Source organism: Ornithorhynchus anatinus, chromosome 3 (genome assembly GCF_004115215.2).
Source record: "Ornithorhynchus anatinus isolate Pmale09 chromosome 3, mOrnAna1.pri.v4, whole genome shotgun sequence".
Lineage (NCBI taxonomy): Eukaryota > Metazoa > Chordata > Mammalia > Monotremata > Ornithorhynchidae > Ornithorhynchus > Ornithorhynchus anatinus.
Genome location: NC_041730.1, coordinates 122543224 through 122562507, shown reverse-complemented (window position 1 = coordinate 122562507; position 19284 = coordinate 122543224). Strand labels below are relative to the sequence as shown.

The 19284-nt window shown below is 49.6% G+C and overlaps 1 protein-coding gene across 2 annotated transcripts in view; it reads left to right on the top strand.

Moving 5' to 3' along the window:
• Positions 1–17409, top strand: part of ENTPD7 (ectonucleoside triphosphate diphosphohydrolase 7) — a 59726-nt gene extending 42317 nt beyond the window's left edge. For both annotated transcript variants that reach the window (XM_029060999.2, XM_029061000.1), the window contains exons 6-13: positions 4875–4978; positions 6434–6490; positions 6641–6774; positions 7690–7856; positions 9906–10230; positions 12549–12634; positions 13308–13469; positions 14895–17409. In XM_029060999.2, coding sequence (XP_028916832.1) covers positions 4875–4978; positions 6434–6490; positions 6641–6774; positions 7690–7856; positions 9906–10230; positions 12549–12634; positions 13308–13469; positions 14895–15123 — 1264 coding nt within the window. In that variant the 3' untranslated portion in view covers positions 15124–17409. The remainder of the gene's footprint in view (positions 1–4874; positions 4979–6433; positions 6491–6640; positions 6775–7689; positions 7857–9905; positions 10231–12548; positions 12635–13307; positions 13470–14894) is intronic.
• Positions 17410–19284: the final 1875 nt, after the last annotated feature.

Below are 19284 nucleotides of genomic sequence, written 5' to 3'. Positions count from 1 at the left end.
CAAGTGCCGAGGCGGCGTTTGAAACGTTGAACTCCTGAAATTAAGGGGGGGGGGGGGCTCTTTGCGGTGAAGCTGTTGCACCTCAACACAGCCTTTTCTGCATGGGATGTGCGAGGAAAATGGGTGACAGCTGCTACATGGGGAGCTGACCTTGGGTGGATGAAAACGGGGGAAAAAGAGGATGCCTTTTAAGGAGGCGGGAAAACAAAGCCTCAGATAATCTCGGCTGAAAATTGGAAGCAGAAGGCCAGAGGAGCATACTGCTCACCAGAAAATGGAGGCCCTTAGAGAGGATCGGGAGATGGAGGCAGAAGTGAGAACGGCGAAATGCACCGCTAACATGCAGCTCAGTAGTCAGAGCTTTTCCTGCCTCTGAAAGTGAACTTCACCATCAGTGGTGTCTTCTTAGCACTTAGTACGGTTCTCTGCACACAGTAAGCACCCAATAAATGCCATCATTGATCGATCTTTCTCAAATACAGAGGACAACTATATTTGGGGGTTTATTCACTTCCAGACTACCCCCACCCCTACTAAAAGTGTTTACATCACTGTTATTTTTATAGGATAGCCCTACAGAGAATTAAAATTCATTTCCTGGCTCAAGTAGACAAGAGAAGTAGTTCTCCTCATTCTCCCCTCCCCTTCTTCCACCCCAAAATCCCCAGTTCTCTGGGTGTTGACCCACTCATGTTAAGAAAGGGACGTGCCCAACACTGAAATATATGTAGCTATGTTTTCAATATTACATTTGAAACGTCTTTGTAATGTGGTTCATCATTTTAAAATCTGGCCCTTGTACATGCTTTTGAAAGACATTCTCTCAGAAGCTCAACCATTGGCAGATTTCAGTAAACAGACCTTGTTTTAAAAAAGCAAGCATTTTCCCATTTTTGCCTTTTAGTAGCAGTAATGGTGTTGAGCTCCTACTATGTGAAAAGCACTGCAGTAAACACTGGGAAAAAATACACTGGTGAGAATTAGATCACGGGCATGGGTTCGGATCCCGGCTCTGCCACTTGTCAGCTGACTGTGGGCAAGTCACTTAACTTCACTGTGCCTCATCTAGAAAATGGGGATTAAGACTGTGAGCCTCACGTGGGACGACCTGATGACCCTGTATCTCCCCCAGCGCTTAGAACAGTGCTCTGCACATAGTAAGCGCTTAACAAATACCAACATTATTATTATTAATTAGATGTGGTCCCTGGCTGTCTAAGAGGTCACAATCTAAGAATGTGTGGCGGGGAAGCATGGGCGATGACACATCAAAACCCCAAAACAACATAAAAGACGAGGATAACGATAAATACAATGACTGTTCGGGTTCTGTGGCCAGAGGAGCCGAGTTTCCGATTCCTTGCTGTGCAGTTCACCCATTCCCCTGTAATGGCTCTTCCCAGCGACCTAAAAGTTCAGAAGGCCGGATCCTGCTTGCCTTCTCCTCACCCTCTATTATGGCACTTGTTAAACCCTTACTCTGTGCCAAGCACTGTTTTAAATGCTGGGACAGATACAGGTAATCAGGTAGGACACAGTCCCTGTCCCACATGGGGCTCACAGTCCTAATCCCCATTTTACAGATGAGGTAACTGGGGCCCAGAAAAGTGACTTGCCCAGGGTCACACAACAGACATGTGGCGAAGTTGGGATTAGAACCCATGACCTTCTGACTCCCAGGCCCGTGCTCTAGCCACTGCGCCATGCTGCTTCCCTTTCGGAGCTGGAGCCGGGATTGATGGAAAGTCAATCAATCAGCCATATTTACTGAGCACTTACTATGGGCAGAGCACTGTGCTGAGGGCTTGGGAGAGTACAATATAACAGAGTATAAACTCGTTGTGGGCAGGGAATGGGTCGACTGACTCTGTTGTACTTTCCCGACCGCTTTGTACAGTGCTGTGCACACAAATGAGCCCTCAATAAATGCCATCGATTGGTTGATTGAATCGGCAAAATGGGTGAAAATCAGTGAATTGTAAGAAAGTCGATGAAATAGAAAATAAGACCAAGGGAGACTATGGTCATTGTATTAAATACATTTTCATACTTTGAATTTTATGCAGGTATTTTGTTTTCCAAAGAATTTTTACATCGTTTATCTTGCTTGGCTTCACAGAGACCTGAGAGGTAGGGAGGAATAAGTACTATCCTTATTTAGAACATGAAGAAACTGAGGAACAGAGAGGTTAAGTGGCCGAGGGCACATACATGGTGACTCAGTGACCGAGATGGGACAAAAACCCAATTTTCTGATTCCCAGTTCAATTGCCCTCTTCCACCCAGCATAGCAGCGTGGCTCAGTGGAAAGAGCCCGGGCTTCGGAGTCAGAGGTCATGGATTCGACTCCCAGCTCTGCCACTTGTCAGCTGTGTGACTGTGAGCAAGTCACTTCACTTCTCTGTGCCTCAGTTACCTCATCTGGAAAATGGGGATTAACTGTGAGCCTCACGTGGGACAACCTGATTACCCTATATCTACCCCAGCGCTTAGAACAGTGCTCTGCACATAGTAATCGCTTAGCAAATACCAACATTATTATTATTATTATTAGAACATGGTCTTGGGAGTCAGTAGGTCGTGGGTTCTAATCCCAGCTCCGCCGCTCGTCTGCTGTGTGACCTTGGGTAAGTCACTTCACTTCTGGGCTTCAGTTACCTCATCTGTGAAATGGGTGCTTGAGACCGGGAGCCCCATGTGTGTCCAACCTGATTTGCTTATATCCACCCCAGCGCCTAGTACCGTGCCCGGTACCCAGTGAGCACTTAAATACCACAATTACTATTATCATTAGTGGTGGTATTGTCCATGTATGGTAAAAATGGCGATGTTGGAAGCCTCTCTGCAGGAGGAATTAGGTTATCTAATGCTTTATGTGGCCGTCTCAGTTTGGTTAGGGCTCCCGGGACCGTACGGGCTATAAAATGGCCTAACGATTTCTGTCCGGCTCTGGTTTATGAAGCTAGAGATAAAGAAAAATAGTCAACAGTTGGGACACCAAAGAGGAGTGTAATTAATTGCCAGATCGTCTAAGGCCATCATATGACTCAGCTCCTGTAACCGGATGTAATCCTGGCCTTGGTTTCTTTTCTGAGCCCCAAGAAGCATAAATAAGGAGAAGAAGAATGTGGTGCGCAGAAGTGAAGCTTCATTTAACACTCTCCCCTGGCAGTGTTTTTCTGAGTTCCGGGTGAGAGTTTGAATGTGCTGCTGCCAAGTAAAGATGAGATTTTCTGGAATCTGTAAGGCAGAAAGAAACATTTTTTCCTAATATGGGCCTAATCCGAAGGCAGAAACTGACTTTTGGGCTCCTGAAGTGATTTGTTTGACCCACTGTTTCTGTAGTCAGAGTTATTTTTTTCCTTAGAAAGAGTGAATGATGACCAAATGATATCACCAGATCGTGTTTGTCTATACAGCTAGTTTGAGTTGTTCACCAGGAATGATGGAATTCCCCTAAAAGTCACTATTCAAGCCTATTGGGCCTGGCTAAGTTGGGAAGTGTGAGGGTTGGATTCACATGCCTGTCATTTCAGTCGGTGGCATTTACTGAGCAGTAAGCCCGTCAAAACGGCAGGGACCGTCTCTATCTGTTGCCGACTTGCTCATTCCAAGCGCTTAGTACAGTGCTCTGCACATAGTAAGCGCTCAATAAATACTATTGAAGGAATGAATACTGTGTGCGGGGCACTGCACGAAGCATTTGGGAAAGTACAATACAACGGAGTTGGTAGACACGATCCCAGCCCACGTAATTCGACGGTCTCCTATTTCCTAGGATTAACTTGGGTCTGAAAGTCAGAGGGCCCAGAGATGGCATTAGCATGTTCTGAAGCATCTCCTCATTCATCATCACGGTTCTATGAATTCTATGAATTGTTAGGGCGGGACGTAATTTTCCGTATCTTGCAGATGGTGAAACTGAGCCAGAGAAGTTTTCCAGGTTTTTTCAGTCAGTCGAGTAGATCTCTGGATTCCTATCTCCCAGACTAATGTTTTCTCCATTTTTCCACGGCCTAAATAGGACAAGATTGGACTATATTTTCTTGACATTATCTAGACTTTGAAATCCAAGGGCAATGTTATCAGGGTTAATTCCATTCAGTCAACTGAATTTATGGAGCGCTCACTATGTGCAAAGCACTTAATAATAATAATAATAATAATGGTATTTGTTAAGTGCTTGCTGTGTGCAGAGCACTGTTCTAAGCGCTGGAGGAGGCACAGGGTAATCAGTTTGTCCCAGGTGAGACTCACAGTCTTCATCCCCGTTTTACAGATGAGGTCACTGAGGCACAGAGAAGTGAAGTGACTTGCCCACAGTTGACAAGTGGTGGAGCCAGGATTCGAACCCATGACCTCTGACTCCCAAGCCCGGGCTCTATCCACTGAACCGCGCTGCTTTCTTGAGCCACGCTGCTTTCTATTTCCTAAGCTCTTGAGAGAGTACACTATAACAACAGACGCACTCCTGCCCACAACGAGCTCACAGTCTAGAGGCATTGTGACTCAGTGGTAAGAGCGTGGGACTAGGGATCAGGAGATCTGGATTCTAATTCCAGCTCCACCACTTGCTTGGCTGGGTGACCTTGGGCCAGTCACTTTACTTTTCCAGGCCTGTTTCCTCACCTGCTAAATGGGATGGGAGACCCGATCTCTCCCCTTAGACTGTGAGCCCAGTGTGGAACAAGGACTAATTATCTTTTCTCTACCCCAGTGCCTCGTCTAGTCCTTGGCATATAATAAGCACTTAACAACTATCACCATTATTCATCTTTCTTTATCGTGAGATTGTCAGGAACAGAGTTGGATGGGGCATGAGGAAAATTGCTCAATGCTAATTTTTGGATTATGTGTTTTCGTCTTTCCGGCAGGCAGCAGCAGGCAATCCTGATCGATCTAGTGAAAGATTTACCTTCGGAGTTCGATTTCCTCTTCTCACAGTCTCAAGCAGAAGTCATCTCTGGGAAGCAGGAAGGTAAGATTTGCTAATTAGTTGTGTTATCTTAATATCAGTTACTTAGAGCATCTGGACATGAGGATTTAGGGTCAAGTGGGGGCCAGTTGGTGCATTTGCAAATACAGGGTATTTTTCGTCATGTATTTTTTTATCTATACACACTCTTCTTGCCTTTGCTAAATAATTACTTTTATGTTATATTGACGACACTTGTTTTAGACTGCACATTTTTAGAGGAGGATAGAAAGTTTCTCTCTTAAACTATTCTGCATAGATAGCAATCTTTTTTTATGGCATTTGTTAAACACTTACTGCGTACCAGGCACTGTTCTGAATTAATCGGATTGGATACAGTCGATATCTCACATGGGGCTCACCGTCTTAATCCCCACAGCACAGTGAAGTAACTTGTCCAAGGTCACACAGCAGACACGTGGTGGAGCCGGAATTAGAACCCAGGTCCTTCTGACTTCCAGGCCCGTGCTCTATCCACTAGGCCACGCTGCTTCTATATCTATGAGCAAGGGGGTACTTAATAAATAGTAATAATTAGTGCCGATGATGATCCTCAGTGTGGACTTTCTCATCTCCTGTAGCTGTTGTTCTTGTCTGTCCGTCTCCCCCGATTGGACTGTAAGCCCGTCAAAGGGCAGGGACTGTCTCTATCTGTTACCGATTTGTACATTCCAAGCGCTTAGTCCAGTGCTCTGCACATAGTAAGCGCTCAATAAATACTATCGAATGAATGAATGAATCTCCTGGTAATCCAGAAAACACTATATGCTCAAAAATTTATAATTCTTTTCCTGAGCAGATGAGGCTCGAGTGAAACAGGAGCTCTGAATTCAGAGGCAAGAGCTTTCTTGGCCTGTGGTTGAGACTGGCCCAGTCTCCTGACTGACAATTGACTGCACTGGGTGACTCTGTTTCCCCTTTGTGCCGAACTGTATATTATGGGGGGAGCTGCTGGTGAGCGGCTCGTGTTCCCTGTTGGGGGCTCTCATCCCCCAACTCTAGATTTGTCACGTCCAGGCCGCAACCGTGAAAACAGCAACTGTAAGGATGCTGCGTTTGAGTGAACCCAAGCTGGGAGTTGATGGAGAAACTTTGAGCCGAGGTAGGACGGGGTAGAGCCGGACGTGACGGGCTCAACCTGGAGACGTAGAAGAACGACAACAATGATAATAATAATGACACTAGTATCTGATAAGTGCTTACTATGTCCTAAGCACTGTGGTGAGCGCTGGAATAGATACAAGATTGTCTTGGCCCATCTGGGGACAGGTATTGAATCCCCATTGTATAAATGAGGGAACTGAGGCACAATGAAGATAAGTCACTTGCCCAAGGTCACACAGCAGGCGTCAGAACCCAGGTCCTCGGACTCCCAGGCCCGCGCTCTTTCCACTAGGCCACGGTGTTCTTGATAGGAGGCGAAGAGATGGAGCCCGTGGTTTTGTGTTTCCCATTTAGGGGTCTACGCTTGGATTGGGATCAACTTTGTTTTGGGAAGATTCGATCACGAGGATGGTAAGTGATTCTCCCTGCGATACGAGAAGCCATCTTACTCAACCGGACCCCGGAGGAAGTGACCGGGGAGGGCACCGAGAAGCGGGTGCTTGGACCGGCCATTCCCTCCTCCCCCCGGGGGCTTCTCACTCGGTGTGATATTGGTTTCAGAGGCAGACGACGTGGTGTCCCAGGGGGAGCCGGCTGGTCGCAGGAGGACAGTAGGCGTGCTAGACATGGGAGGAGCCTCTCTCCAGATTGCTTATGAAGTTCCCACCTCCGCCTCCGTCCTTCCTCCAGATCAGGTGTGTGCACACTGGGGGGGTGTGGGGGGAAAGCATTTCTCCAGAGACACCTTGCCAGAGAGGGTCATTTTTGTGTGATCTCCAGTGGCATTGTGTGTCCCTCCTCACCTGCCTCGAGCCTTAGGACTTTAAGAGCATCAGAAGGGGGCTGCTGAGAGGAGAGGGATGGGGTTCAGGGGACAGAAGAAGGAGGTCCGTGATTGTGGCAAGGAGTGGGGAGGGTTGACTCTGGAACTGAGGAGTTGCGGCCTCTCACGGACATTGAATCCGGATGAGCCAAGGAAAGTACCGTCCCAAAATTTCTCTCCGGGTAAATCGACGCCTTATCGTGGCAGGAGAGTTTGTGTACGCTGACGAAGCTTAGAGCTGTACCATATAGGCTACTCAGAATGTAAAGATCTAAGCCGAAGCGTCAGACGAAGTCGATTCACCTGTGCTGGGCAGTGGCGGCGTGGGAAAGAGTCAAAGGCAGATGATCGAGTGATCAGAACATTGATCGGAGACGGTAGCGGAGGCTCAGGTTTTTACTGTGCGGAAGAAGGCAACGGTAAACCGCTTCCGCATCTCTACCGAGAAAACTCTGTGGATGTTTACCGGAACAACCTTACGACAGAAAATGGGACGTTCTGAAGGGGTTGTGGCCATGGGGGGTCGATGTGACGATGTGACGACATTCGAAGGAGAAAGAAGAATTAGGCCTTCTCCGATGCGTAGTCTGCCTCTGGGTTTGGACCTGGGAGGGCGTGGCGAAAGTCTCAGGAGCCCTGGACGTAGCCCAAAGAGGGTCACTACCGGCCCAGGGCAGTTGTCCCCCCTGCCAGTCAGTGCCCGGAAGCGTAGTCACAGCCGAGTCAAGTAATCAGTCAAGGTTGACTGGGGAGATGGTCAGCCCCTTCCTTTCCCGCTGTGTTGCAGGAGGAGGCTGCCAAGAACCTGCTGGCCGAATTCAACCTGGGCTGTGATGCCCAGCACACCGACCATGTGTACAGGGTATACGTCACCACTTTTTTGGGCTTCGGGGGCAACTTTGCCCGGCAGCGATATGAAGAACTCATGCTGAATGAAACCCTTACCCGAAATCGGTAATTTCGCCAGAGGGCCTCGGCCCCCAGATTAATAACAACAATAATAATAATAGCGATAACAATAATTGTTAAGTGTTTATTAGGGGCCAAGTACTGCACTTAACTCTGGGGAAGATACAAGATAGTTAAGTAAGACACAGTTCCTGTCCCACATGGGGCTCATAGACTGTGAAGGAGGGAGATCAGGCATTTAATCCCCATTTTACAAGTGAGGAAACTGAGGCACAGAGAAGTTAAGTGATTTGTCCAAGGTCACACGGCAGGCAAGTGGCATCCAAATTAGGATGAAGGCAGCTCTATCTCCTTCTGCAAAAATATGCTAAATGCCCCGGAGAGCCTTAGGACATAGGGAAGAATCACAGCCCCTAATCTTGGTTGTTCTTTCCCCCAGGGCATCTACGATGACATTTCCATGTCTAAAATAATTATTCTTTGAGATTGTTCAATGGCAGGATCCTTCTGTCTGGATGAAGACATCCCATATGAATTAGGGTCTCTTGTTCAATCAATCAGTTGAGCTCCTTCTAAGTGTGAAGCACTGTACTAAACACTTGCCCCCTGCCCTCAAGAAACTTGCAGAATTGATGGGAGAAGACAGATTAAAAACGATGGACTAATAGTAAGAAGAAGAATAATAATTGTGGAATTCGTTAAGCGCTTACTACGTGCTAAGCACCATACTCAGTGCTGGGGTAGATGCAAGCGGGTCGAGTTGGGCACAGTCCCTGTCCCACGTGGGGCTCACAGTCTCAATCCCCATTTTCCAGATGAGGGAATTGAGGCACAGAGAAGTGAAGTGACCTGTCTGAGTTCACACAGCAGACATGTGGCGGAGCTGGTAGAACCCATGACCTTCTGACTCCCAGGCCCGTGCTCGCCATGCTCTACCACCAGTGTGAGCAGGAGGAAAACACAAGGATGTAAACAGAAGCAGGGCAGGTGTAAGCATGAAAGAGCTGATTAAATCATTGAATTTACAAATAAAGCTGTACATACGTAAGCTCACTGTGGGCAGGGAGTGTGTGTTTATTGTTACAGTGTACTCTCCCAAGCGCTTAAAACAGTGCTCTGCACCTAGTAAGCGCCCAGTAAATACAATTGAAAGAATGAATGAATGAAAATGTACGTAAGTGCTGGAGGAAAGGATAAAATGTAGTAATAATAATGATAACGTTGGTGTTTGTTAAGCGCTTACTAGGTGCAGAGCACTGTTCTAAGCACTGGGGTAGATACAGGGAAATCAGGTTGTCCCACGTGAGGCTCACAGTTAATCCCCATTTTACAGATGAGGGAACTGAAGCACAGAGAAGTGAAGTGACTTGCCCACATTCACACAGCTGACAAGTGGCAGAGCCGGGATTTGAACCCATGACCTCTGACTCCCAAGCCCGGGCTCTCTCCGCGGAGCCACGCTGCTTCTACAAATCGGTAGTTGGGCTGCCGTGAGCAGGGTATTTGGAAAGCCCCCTGAAGGAGTTGGGATTTTAAGGGGGCTTTGAAGAGGGAAGGAACCGAGGTTAGGCAGATTGGGGGAGGGGTGGGGGGAGGGAACCTCAGGCCAGGGGAATCAATCGATCGATCAGTGGTATTTATTGAGCGCTTAATGTATGCCTAGTAGTGTACTAAGCCCTTGGGAGAGTACAACAGAGTTGGTAGACGTGTTCCCTGCCCACTACGAGCTTCAAATCCAGATACATAAATGCATTAAATACACGAGAAGCAGCCTGACGTAGTGGCTAGAGCTTGGGCCTGGGAGTCAGAAGGACCTGGATTCTAATCCCGGCCCTGCCACTTATCTGCCGCGTGACCTTGGGGAAGTCACTTCACTTCTCTGACCCTCGGTTACCTCATCTGTAAAATGGGGATTAAGGCAGTGAGTTAAAGGCGAGACCTAGACCGCGTCCAACCTGATTAGCTCGTATCTACCCCGGGGCTCTGAACGGTGCCCGGCGCGTCGTAAGCGCTTAATAAATAGCCACTAATAAGAAAATTGCAGTGGTTTGGGTTTGGTGCACTCAAAGCGGCCATGTTGTTGCTGTCGGTCAGGTTGCTGGGCCAACAAACAGGTTCCAGCCCAGAAAGTCCGGTCCTGGACCCTTGCTTGCCGGTGGGACTCGCGGACGTGGTGGAGAGGAACGGTCAGGTCCTGCACATCCGGGGCAGAGGAGACTGGACGGCCTGCGCGGACGAGCTGCACCCACTGCTCTCCCGCCCCAACGCCAGCCAGGCTTCCCTCAACGGGATCTACCAGTCCCCCATCAACTTCACCAGCAGCGAGTTCTACGGCTTCTCCGAGTTCTTCTACTGCACGGAGGACGTGCTGCGCATCGGGGGCCGCTACCACGGCCCGACCTTCGTCAAGGCCGCCCGGGTAACCCACTCCCCGGCCCACGGCTCTCCGGACGCCGGGCCTCTCGGCCTCTGCCCCGGGCCCGCGGGGAAGGGCTCCGGGGACTTGGGTTTTCTGTTTTCTGCCCACCTCCAAGTGTTCGTGTTCATTCTGGGGGCTGGGGGCTTTGACATGTGCCGCTTGCCTGCTGTGTGACCTGGGGCAAGTCACTTGGCTTCGCTGGGCCTCGGTTACCTCATCTGGAAAATGGGGATGGAGACTGTGAGCCCCTTGTGGGACAGGGACCGCGTCCAATCCGATTTGCTTATATCCACCCCAACGCTCAGTTCGGTGCCTGCCAAACAGTAATCGCACAATTATTTTTATTATTATTATACGTGTGTGTGTGTGATCAGCTGGGTTCCGATCTCACGGCATTCATTCATTCAGCAGTATTTATTGAACGCTTACTATGTGCAGAGCACTGTACTAAGCGCTTGGAATGTACAAATCGGCAACACATTGAGACAGTCCCTGCCCACTGATGGGCGCACAGTCTAATCGGGGCACTCTGGGCATCAGAGGTAGAGTAGTAATAATAATTGTGGTATTGGTTATGATGAGGTTGATGGTGTTTGTTAATCACCTACTATGTGCAAGGCACTGCACTAAGCACCGAGGTGTCTACGAGCAAATCGGGTTGGACACAGTCCCTGTCCCACGTGGGGTTCACAGTCTTAATCCCCATTTTACAGATGGAAACTGAGGCACAGAGAAGTGAAGTGATTTGTCCAAGGTCACGCAGCAGACAGGTGGTGGAACTGGGATTAGAACCCATGACCTTCTGACTCTCAGGCCCGTGCTCTCTCCACTAGGCCATGTTAAGCGCTTACTATGTGCCCAGCACTGTACTAAGCTCTGGGGTGGATACAAGCAAATCGGGCCGGACACAGACCTTGTCCCACATGGGGCTCACAGTCTTAATCCCCATTTTGCAGATGAGGGAACAGACGCATAGGGATGTGAAGTGACTTGCCCAAGGTCACACAGCAGACAAGTGGTGGAGCCGGGATTAGAACCCACGTCCTTCTGACTCCCAGGCCTGTGCTCTATCCACTAGACGACACGACAGTCGAAGTTAGGGTGGCTTGACATGTGTGAGGATGTTGTTGGGAGTTTTGCCTTCCTCAGAGGAACGCTCTCAGGATTAACATTGGTCAAATCAGTCAATCAGCGGAATTCATTGGCTGCTTACTGTGTGCTGAGTCCTGTGCTAGGCACTTAGGAGAGAACAGTACAATAGAGTTGTTAGACCTAATAACGTTGGTATTTGTTAAGCGCTTACTTTGTGCAGAGCACTGTTCTAAGCGCTGGGGTACATACAGGGTAATCAGATTGTCCCACGTGAGGCTCACAGTCTTAATCCCCATTTTCCAGATGAGGGAACTGAGGCACAGAGAAGTGAAGTGACTTGCCCACAGTCATACAGCTGCCAAGTGGCAGAGCCGGGATTCGAACCCATGACCTCTGACTCCCAAGCCCGGGTTCTTTCCATGTTCCCTGTCCATGAGGAGCTCACATTCTAAAGGGGGAGACAGACATTAAAATGATTTATTGATAGGGGAATGGAGGAGTATAAGGTTATGTTAGAAGCGGCGTGGCTCACTGGAAAGAGCATGGGCTTTGGAGTCAGAGGTCATGGGTTCGAACCCCGGCTCTGCCACTTGTCAGCTGTGTGACTTTGGGCAAGTCACAACTTCTCGGTGCCTCCGTTGCCTCATCTGTAAAATGGGGATTAAGACTGGGAGCCCCACGTGGGGCAACCTGATTCCGCCGTGTCTACCCCAGCGCTTAGAACAGTGCTCGGCACATAGTAAGCGCTTAACAAATACCGACATCATTATTATTATTATGTTGTAAGTGCAACAGGGCTGGGGCGGGGAGGATATCAAGCGCTTTAATTTTCCGGGGCGAGAGCACTTGAACTCAAGATGGGACTATTTCATCTGTAGTATATTTCTCTCGAAACTAGTGCCGGGCTTTTAGGCTCGAATTTTCTCGGCCAACTGGAGACAAATAAAAATGAACTGTCTTTGGGGGTGATGATCCAAAAGGGATATGAAAGTTTGAGATCCCCCTGGGCGTTCAGACAAGGTGCAGCGGAAAACTGTCCTTTAAAGCTGCTACGGGGTGTATGGGTTCAGGACCTTTCGGAGGCCCCATAGTAGTCTATTAATTTGTTAATTAGCTATGGTTATTGGCTCTCCGTGTCACTCTATGTCTAATAAACATGATTGTGGATGGAGCTGGCTGCTCCTCATCCTAGAGTTTGCCCTGCAGCTTCCACGTTTCCCTCCTAGGATTACTGTAGCATGTCGTGGCCCGTCCTAACGCAGAGGTTCAAGAATGGCCTCTTCTCCTCACACGCGGACCAACATCGCGTCAAGTAAGGAACCCCCTCGTTCTCAAGGGTGGCCTAGCGCTGGAGGCCGCTTACGGACGGGGCAGTTTGAGCCGTTTGAGCTTTGAAGGGGAGGAAACGGGTGGTGTGGTGAGTACTACTGGGAGACCCAGAGTGAAGCTTGAAATTGACGTCGTCCCTGGCCTTCGGGGACCTCAAAAATCTAAAGCGGGGGGGCAAGAGGTTCGGGGGGGGGGAGACAGACTTCACAGAGGGAGAAATTTAACAGGTTAGAAATTTCAATAGCTCTCCAAAGAGTGAAAGCCCATTTGGTCAATGGGACTCCCAGCCACGCCTGGCTCATTTGAGACGGTTGAAGCTTTTTTCCCGAACAACCCAGACACAACGTCATAGTGTTAGGGTGAATCTCTCTCACTTTCTCATGCCAGCTGGATGAAAAAGCCCTTCACTGGTGGTGGCACCTTCAATCCCGATTTCGTTCCGTCCTGGAATCGGGAAGTGGGAAGGAATAGGCCTCAGTAGATGTCAAGTGGAATATCAGTCAATCACTGGTATTTATTGAACATTTACTATGTGCAGAGCACTGTATTAAGCCCGTGGGAGGGTACGGTACAGCAGAATAAGCTGCCACGTTCCCCGCCCGTAACGATAAAGCTACTTTCTCCGAAAATGAGAGCTCGATCTGTTCTTCTTGCAGGTATCAGTGTTTTAAATCAGCCTGGATGTACCAGGTCCTTCATGAAGGATTCCATTTTCCTTATGATTATCCAAACCTGCGAACGGCCCAGTTGGTGTATGACCGAGAGGTGCAGTGGACGCTGGGAGCCATTCTGTATAAAACACGTTTCTTACCTCTCAGGTAAAACTGAACGAGTTCATCTGTGATTTGGCTGTGATTCCTACCCCATTCCTGGGACCCCCTGAATGTTTCCGGGACACTAGGAGAACTTTAAAAATTACTTAATAATTCTCTGCTTCTCCTGGAGGAGAAGCTTCATCCAGGGGAAGTTTTGTGTATTCTGGCTGGGGAGGATTGGCAGGCATTTCAAAACCCTGTGCTAGCATAAACATTCCAGGGGGTACTTTAGTAGCCACGAAACAGCCGTATCTGCGGGAGAAACTCAGACCCCCAAATTTTGACCCTTTTTCTTTCTTTTTTTTTAAAATGGCGCTTTTTAAGTGCTTACTACGTGCCAGGTACTGTACTAAACCCTGGGATAGAAACAAAAGAGTCAGGTTGGACACAGTCCGTGTCCCACATAGGGCTTAATTCCCATTTTACAGATGAGGTGACTGAGGCCCAGAGAAGTAAAGTGACTCGCCCAAGGTCACAGCAGACAGGTGGCGGAGCTGGGATTAGAACCCAGGCCCTTCCGACTCCCAGGCCCGTGCTCTTTCCACTAGGCCATGCGGCTTTTCATAGCAAAGCCACTTCTGCAAAGCAACTGCGGCAGAGTGTGAGTGGGGGAGGACCGAGGATGCTAACATGATGGGTTCATAAGTGGGTTCATTCGTCCAGAGCGAATTGTATTTTCTGCGAAGTTAACTGATCAGTCACTTGTATTTATTGAATGTTTACTGTCTGCAAAGCACTTACTGAGCACTTGGAGAGTACAGTATAACAGAGGTGATAGACACATTCTCCGCAAAGGAGCTCACGGGCTAATGAGGGAGACAGACATAAATATAAATAAATAGTAAATTACAGATATCCATGTAAGTGCTGTGGGGCTGCGGGAAGGGTAACGAAAGGGTATAAATCCAAGACCGAAAGCGATGCCGAAGGGAGAGGGAGAAGAGGAAATGAGGGCTTAGTTGAGGAAGGCCTTTTGGAGATGTGCTTTTAGTGAGACTTGGAAAGCGGGGAGAGTGACCGTCTGTTGGCTATGAAGGGGGAGGGCGTTCCAGGCCAGAGGCGGGACGTGGGCGCGAGGTGGGCAGCCAGAGAGGGGAGATCAAGGCACGGCGAGTGGGTTGGCGTGAGAGGAGGGAAGTGGGTGGGGTGGGTTGTAATAGGAAATCGGCGAAGTAAGGACAAGGTGAGTGAGTACTTTAAAGCCAATTACAAGGAGTCTCTGTTTGATGGGGAGGCGGATGGGCAACCACTGGAGGTTCCTGAGGAGGGGGGGGAACGTGGACTGTACGGTTTTTGAAAAACGATCCGAGCAGCAGAGCGAAGTGTGAACTGAAGTAGGGCGGGAAGGTCAGCAAAGTGGGGTGATGCAGTAATGGAGGCGGGCTAGGATAAGCGCTTGGACTAGTTAACGACTTTTCTCTTCCCCAGGGATCTCCGGCAGGAGAGCGTCCGGCAGGGCCACGGCGGCTGGTTCCGTCTCTCCTTCGTGTACAACCATTATCTTTTCTTTGCCTGCATCCTGGTGGTGTTCCTGGCTATCATCCTGTATCTCCTGCGACTGCGGCGGATTCACCACCGGCAAGCCCGGTCCTTAGCCCCGATAGATCGGTGGATAGGGGAGGTGGCACCTTTGATAGGGGTTCAGGTGGGGCCGTGACGCCCACAGCGTTGCCAGGGCTGAAGCGGGAGCCGCCCGGAACCGCAGGACGTTCGGCTCTCGCGCCTCCTGCCCCAGCCCCACGTGCTGCCTCGACGGTGTGGTCACCTTCCACCTCTGCGGCAGCGCTGTGAACTCCTCTCCCCTCGCCGAAGCCAGAACTTAGCCCGTGAAGAATCGTACCTTAAAGTGAAAGACTACACGCCTGGTGCTACTACAGGCCCCCAGCTTCGATTTCGATACGGCCGCGGACCAGCTGAGCCTCCGGGCGACGGAAACGGCGCGGGCCAGCTCGGCGCTTGTCCGGAGGACCCCGACTCTGCCCCCGGCCCATCTTGCTGCTAGAGAAATGTGGCTCCTCGAGAATCAGAGCCCATATCTAAGGGGTCCGGGGGAGGTTTGGACCAAACTCGACCTGCTCCCCGTTTTGGCAGTTTAAGAGCTTTCTCTACCGATTTACCTCACGGGTCGGGCCTGGGCATTATTACTGCATCTTGAGCCTCTGAGTGGCCGACCAGAACTGGAACGGGAGGCACAGGAATTTGTTTTCTCTTTGCTACAAGGCCTCGTTTCGCTCCCAGGTGGGAGAAATGAACCAAGAACAGAGGAAGATGTGCGTGAAAGGGAGAAACGCGGTGGCCAGGCCGTGGAACGGGACCATAAAATGCTGGACGTTGTTTTAGTTTCGGCCTTCAGGATGGTGGCAGGTCCCACCCCAGAGGGTCCGTGGACTGAGATGTCAGTAGGAGACAAATCCAAAGTTCGGCAGCGGCGGCGGCATTTCCCAGATGAGGAGAAAGAAAACGGCTTTACTTAATTTTGATCCCTTCAGAGCCTCCTTTTCTTTCCACACAGACTTTTGCCTATAAAACTTACCGTTTGCTCAAACCACCCCCTTCTGCCACCTCAGCCTTCTCTTGCCATAATCCGTTGTTCCTTCTGACGTCTGAAGTCTAGGGAGCAAAGCGTCCTTTCATCAATTTTGAAAGAGCAGGAAGAACCGAGGAGAGAGCAGTGCAGCCCCTCAAAAGAGAGAACACACTAAACCTGGAAGTATGAACGTCTCGCTGAAACGCAAGGGAGACGGTTTCATAATCCCACTCAGAATGGATCCAAGATGGAAGCGTGATTCTCCAAGAGCACGATTTGCCGCGTGAGAGGGCAAGGGTCCAGTGACATCTAGGGCAGGGGTCCAGTTGCTCCTCAGTTGGGGAGTTTCCTAGTTTTCCCTAGGCAGTTTAAAATTAGTCTGGTGCTGGAGACTTCCCAGCTTCCTTGGAAAGATCTTTCCACATTCCTGCTCTCACAGTATTTCCTCAGTTCTACCTTTGCCTAATTTATACATAGTGTTGCCTTTGTGTATGTGCTTTTCCCATGTCATCTTAGTCATTGGTTAATCAGGCCAAATCGATTTCGCAGAATCTTGTCGGTCTCACCAGCCCTAAGTTCATTTCCAGTGGTCCAGTCCGGATACACTGGGCTTGCTCGGGGTTTTGGTTCTTTTTATTTTTAAACGCAATGGGACCCGACTCTAGTAGCCGTGCCCGGTAATGGTTATCATAATGTTGATGATTCTCTGAGACTCGTCTAAGATTAATAACGCAGGGCCTGAGCCTATCAAAGATGTCTCTCTGGATATGTAAACGCCTCCATCCACTTTCCTGGATGCACCGAGTTGCTGGTCGCCATTCCCCCTGGCTTCTACCAACCTTCTTTCCACTTGGACCACGATCACTGGTATGACGCTTGGATGACAGAGAAATACTATCTCGTATCGAAGTATCTTTCTAAAGAATTGAAAGCACGGCCCTATTACCTCATTATTTTTCCTGTGAGGTAGGGATCGGTAGGAGGAGGCAAGTATTATTAGTCCCCTTTTATATGGGGAAACGGAAGCACGGACACTGACGCTTGCCCAGTGACAAATAGCCAGTTGGTAGTGTGTCTGGCCAGGATTTCTAGTCCAGGGCACATTCCACTTAGCGTTTTGAAATGTTTTTCAGATTACGTTTTCAAGCCTTTTAATTCCCAACCCCCCCCCCTCCCCCCCATCTGTTTGCCCTTGCTAGTGTTCGCCACATTTTTTCAATGACACCCCTGTGGTTCTTGTCCCGGTGTGGTACGTAAAAACACTTGGGAAGGAAGAGCGGCATCTCCGGGTTATTCCGGAACAATCCACGAAACAAGGAAGCTGTACCTGCCCCTTCGTCTCCCAGCCACCCCGTCCTCCGAATCCGGCTTTCCAAATTGTAGAATAAAGTTGAAACTTTTGCAGTGTCAAAACAACCGTTTCTTTCCATCTTTCAGTGACCGTGAGATGTTCAAACGCAACTTTAAACTCACCGGAGAAACTGCTTCGGAATCATTGGTTTTTTGGTTACACGGCACTGCCCTCTCCTGGCTCAGTTACTTGTTTCTGACCCTTTAATGGACAACAACTAAGGTCTGAAGGAGCCTAGAATAAGTGTCGAGTATTTATGGAGCACCCGATGCATGCAGACCACTGTACTGAGCACTCGGGGGGTGGGGATTAAATGTAGAAGACACACTCTTGCCCATTCGGAGCTCCGAAGGGGGACTGAAAAGAGCGAAGGTCCCGTTTTTATGCAAGGCCGGAAGAAGTTGGTGTTGAGCAAGGCAACTTTTCTAGGGTCTGGGTTTGGGGACTGAAGAAGCTCCAGAAACAGGTTCCCTGCCATAGAGTCTGGAACCAGTCAGCCCCTCCTCCCAAGCCCTTCTGATTTTAAAGGAGTGGTCTTCATTTATAATAATAATAATGGTATTTAAGTGCTTACTATGTGCCAAGTACTGTTCTAAGCGCTGAGGTAGATACAGGGTGATCAGACTGTTCCACGTAGGGCTCACCGTCTTCATCCCCATTTTCCAGATGAGGTAACTGAGGCACAGAGAAAAGTGACTTGCCCAAAGTCACACAGCTGACAGGCGGCAGAGCCAGGATTCGAACCCATGACCTCGGACTCCCAAGCCACTAAACCACGCTGCTTCATCTTCACCATTTTCTCCATTAACCCAGAGCAGTTGGGCAAGGCGGTGTGCTGGTAGATCACACTTCTCCTCCTTTCATCTTGCCCGCAGCCTTCTGCCTTGAAAGGAGGAGCTGGGCAGCTAGGGAGGAGGAAAAGGCCAAGACAGTGCTTAGCTGCAGGGCCTTCTGCACCATGGGATGGAATCACAGGCTGGGAGGGAAAGCTGCAGCCAAGCTGGGGGATGGGGAGAACCACCAAGAGCCGTCTGGAGGATAACCTCAGCTCTGAGCAGAGGCAGCATGCTGCTCCTAAGTCACCCCCAACAGTATGAAAGCACACGAGACACGTCAGTCAACGGATTTAAGCACTTACTGCGTGCGGAGCACTGTCCTAAGCGCTTGTATAAGTATAGCGTACCAAATATCGAGTACACTATAACAATAAACAGATATTCCCAGCCCGCAACGAGCTTACGGTCTAGAGGGTACGAGAGGGGAGTCGAGAGCCGTGGTCCAGGTGGGGTCTGGGATAATTTTGGAGGTGGGGAGAAGAGCAGGGAGAGAGAGAAGGCTGAGATCGTGCCGTCTCTGGTCTCTGTGATTCCCAGGACACGTTTCCGGAACTCGTAGCTGCATAATGCTATCGGTTTCGGAGCCCCAGAAACCGGGATCGTTGGTTATGCGACAGAGAGGACCTTCTCTAATGGCATCATGGCAGGCAGGTGAATGAGTAATAGTATTGCTAATGGTTTGTTGTGTGAGGAGCACTGTATTAAGTGCCAGGAAAGAATACCCCAGGTGGCAACTGGAGATGGTCCCTGGCCCTCGGGGAGCTTACGATCTAAAAATGTAAGGTGCGGGGGCGGGAGGGGACTGGAGATAGGTTGTCATCAGGGACTATTACTCCAGAGAGCAGGTTTGGGGCTTTGCTACAAGCTTTCTGGGAATAAAAGGTCGCTCTGGATGTTAGAAAGCCCCCCGGTGACTTTCCAGAAAGAACCGACTGTCCCACGGTGGCTGGCAGGCCAGAAAAAATCCCCGAGCGATGTCCACTGGTGGCCTGCAAAGAGTCCTCCCTCCTACCAAAGGACCTCCTCAGGTCACCAGGTCAGCTTTTAAGTCACCACTCCCCCAAGGGAAAATGGAGCTCTTGGCTCAGGTAACTGCCCTCCTAG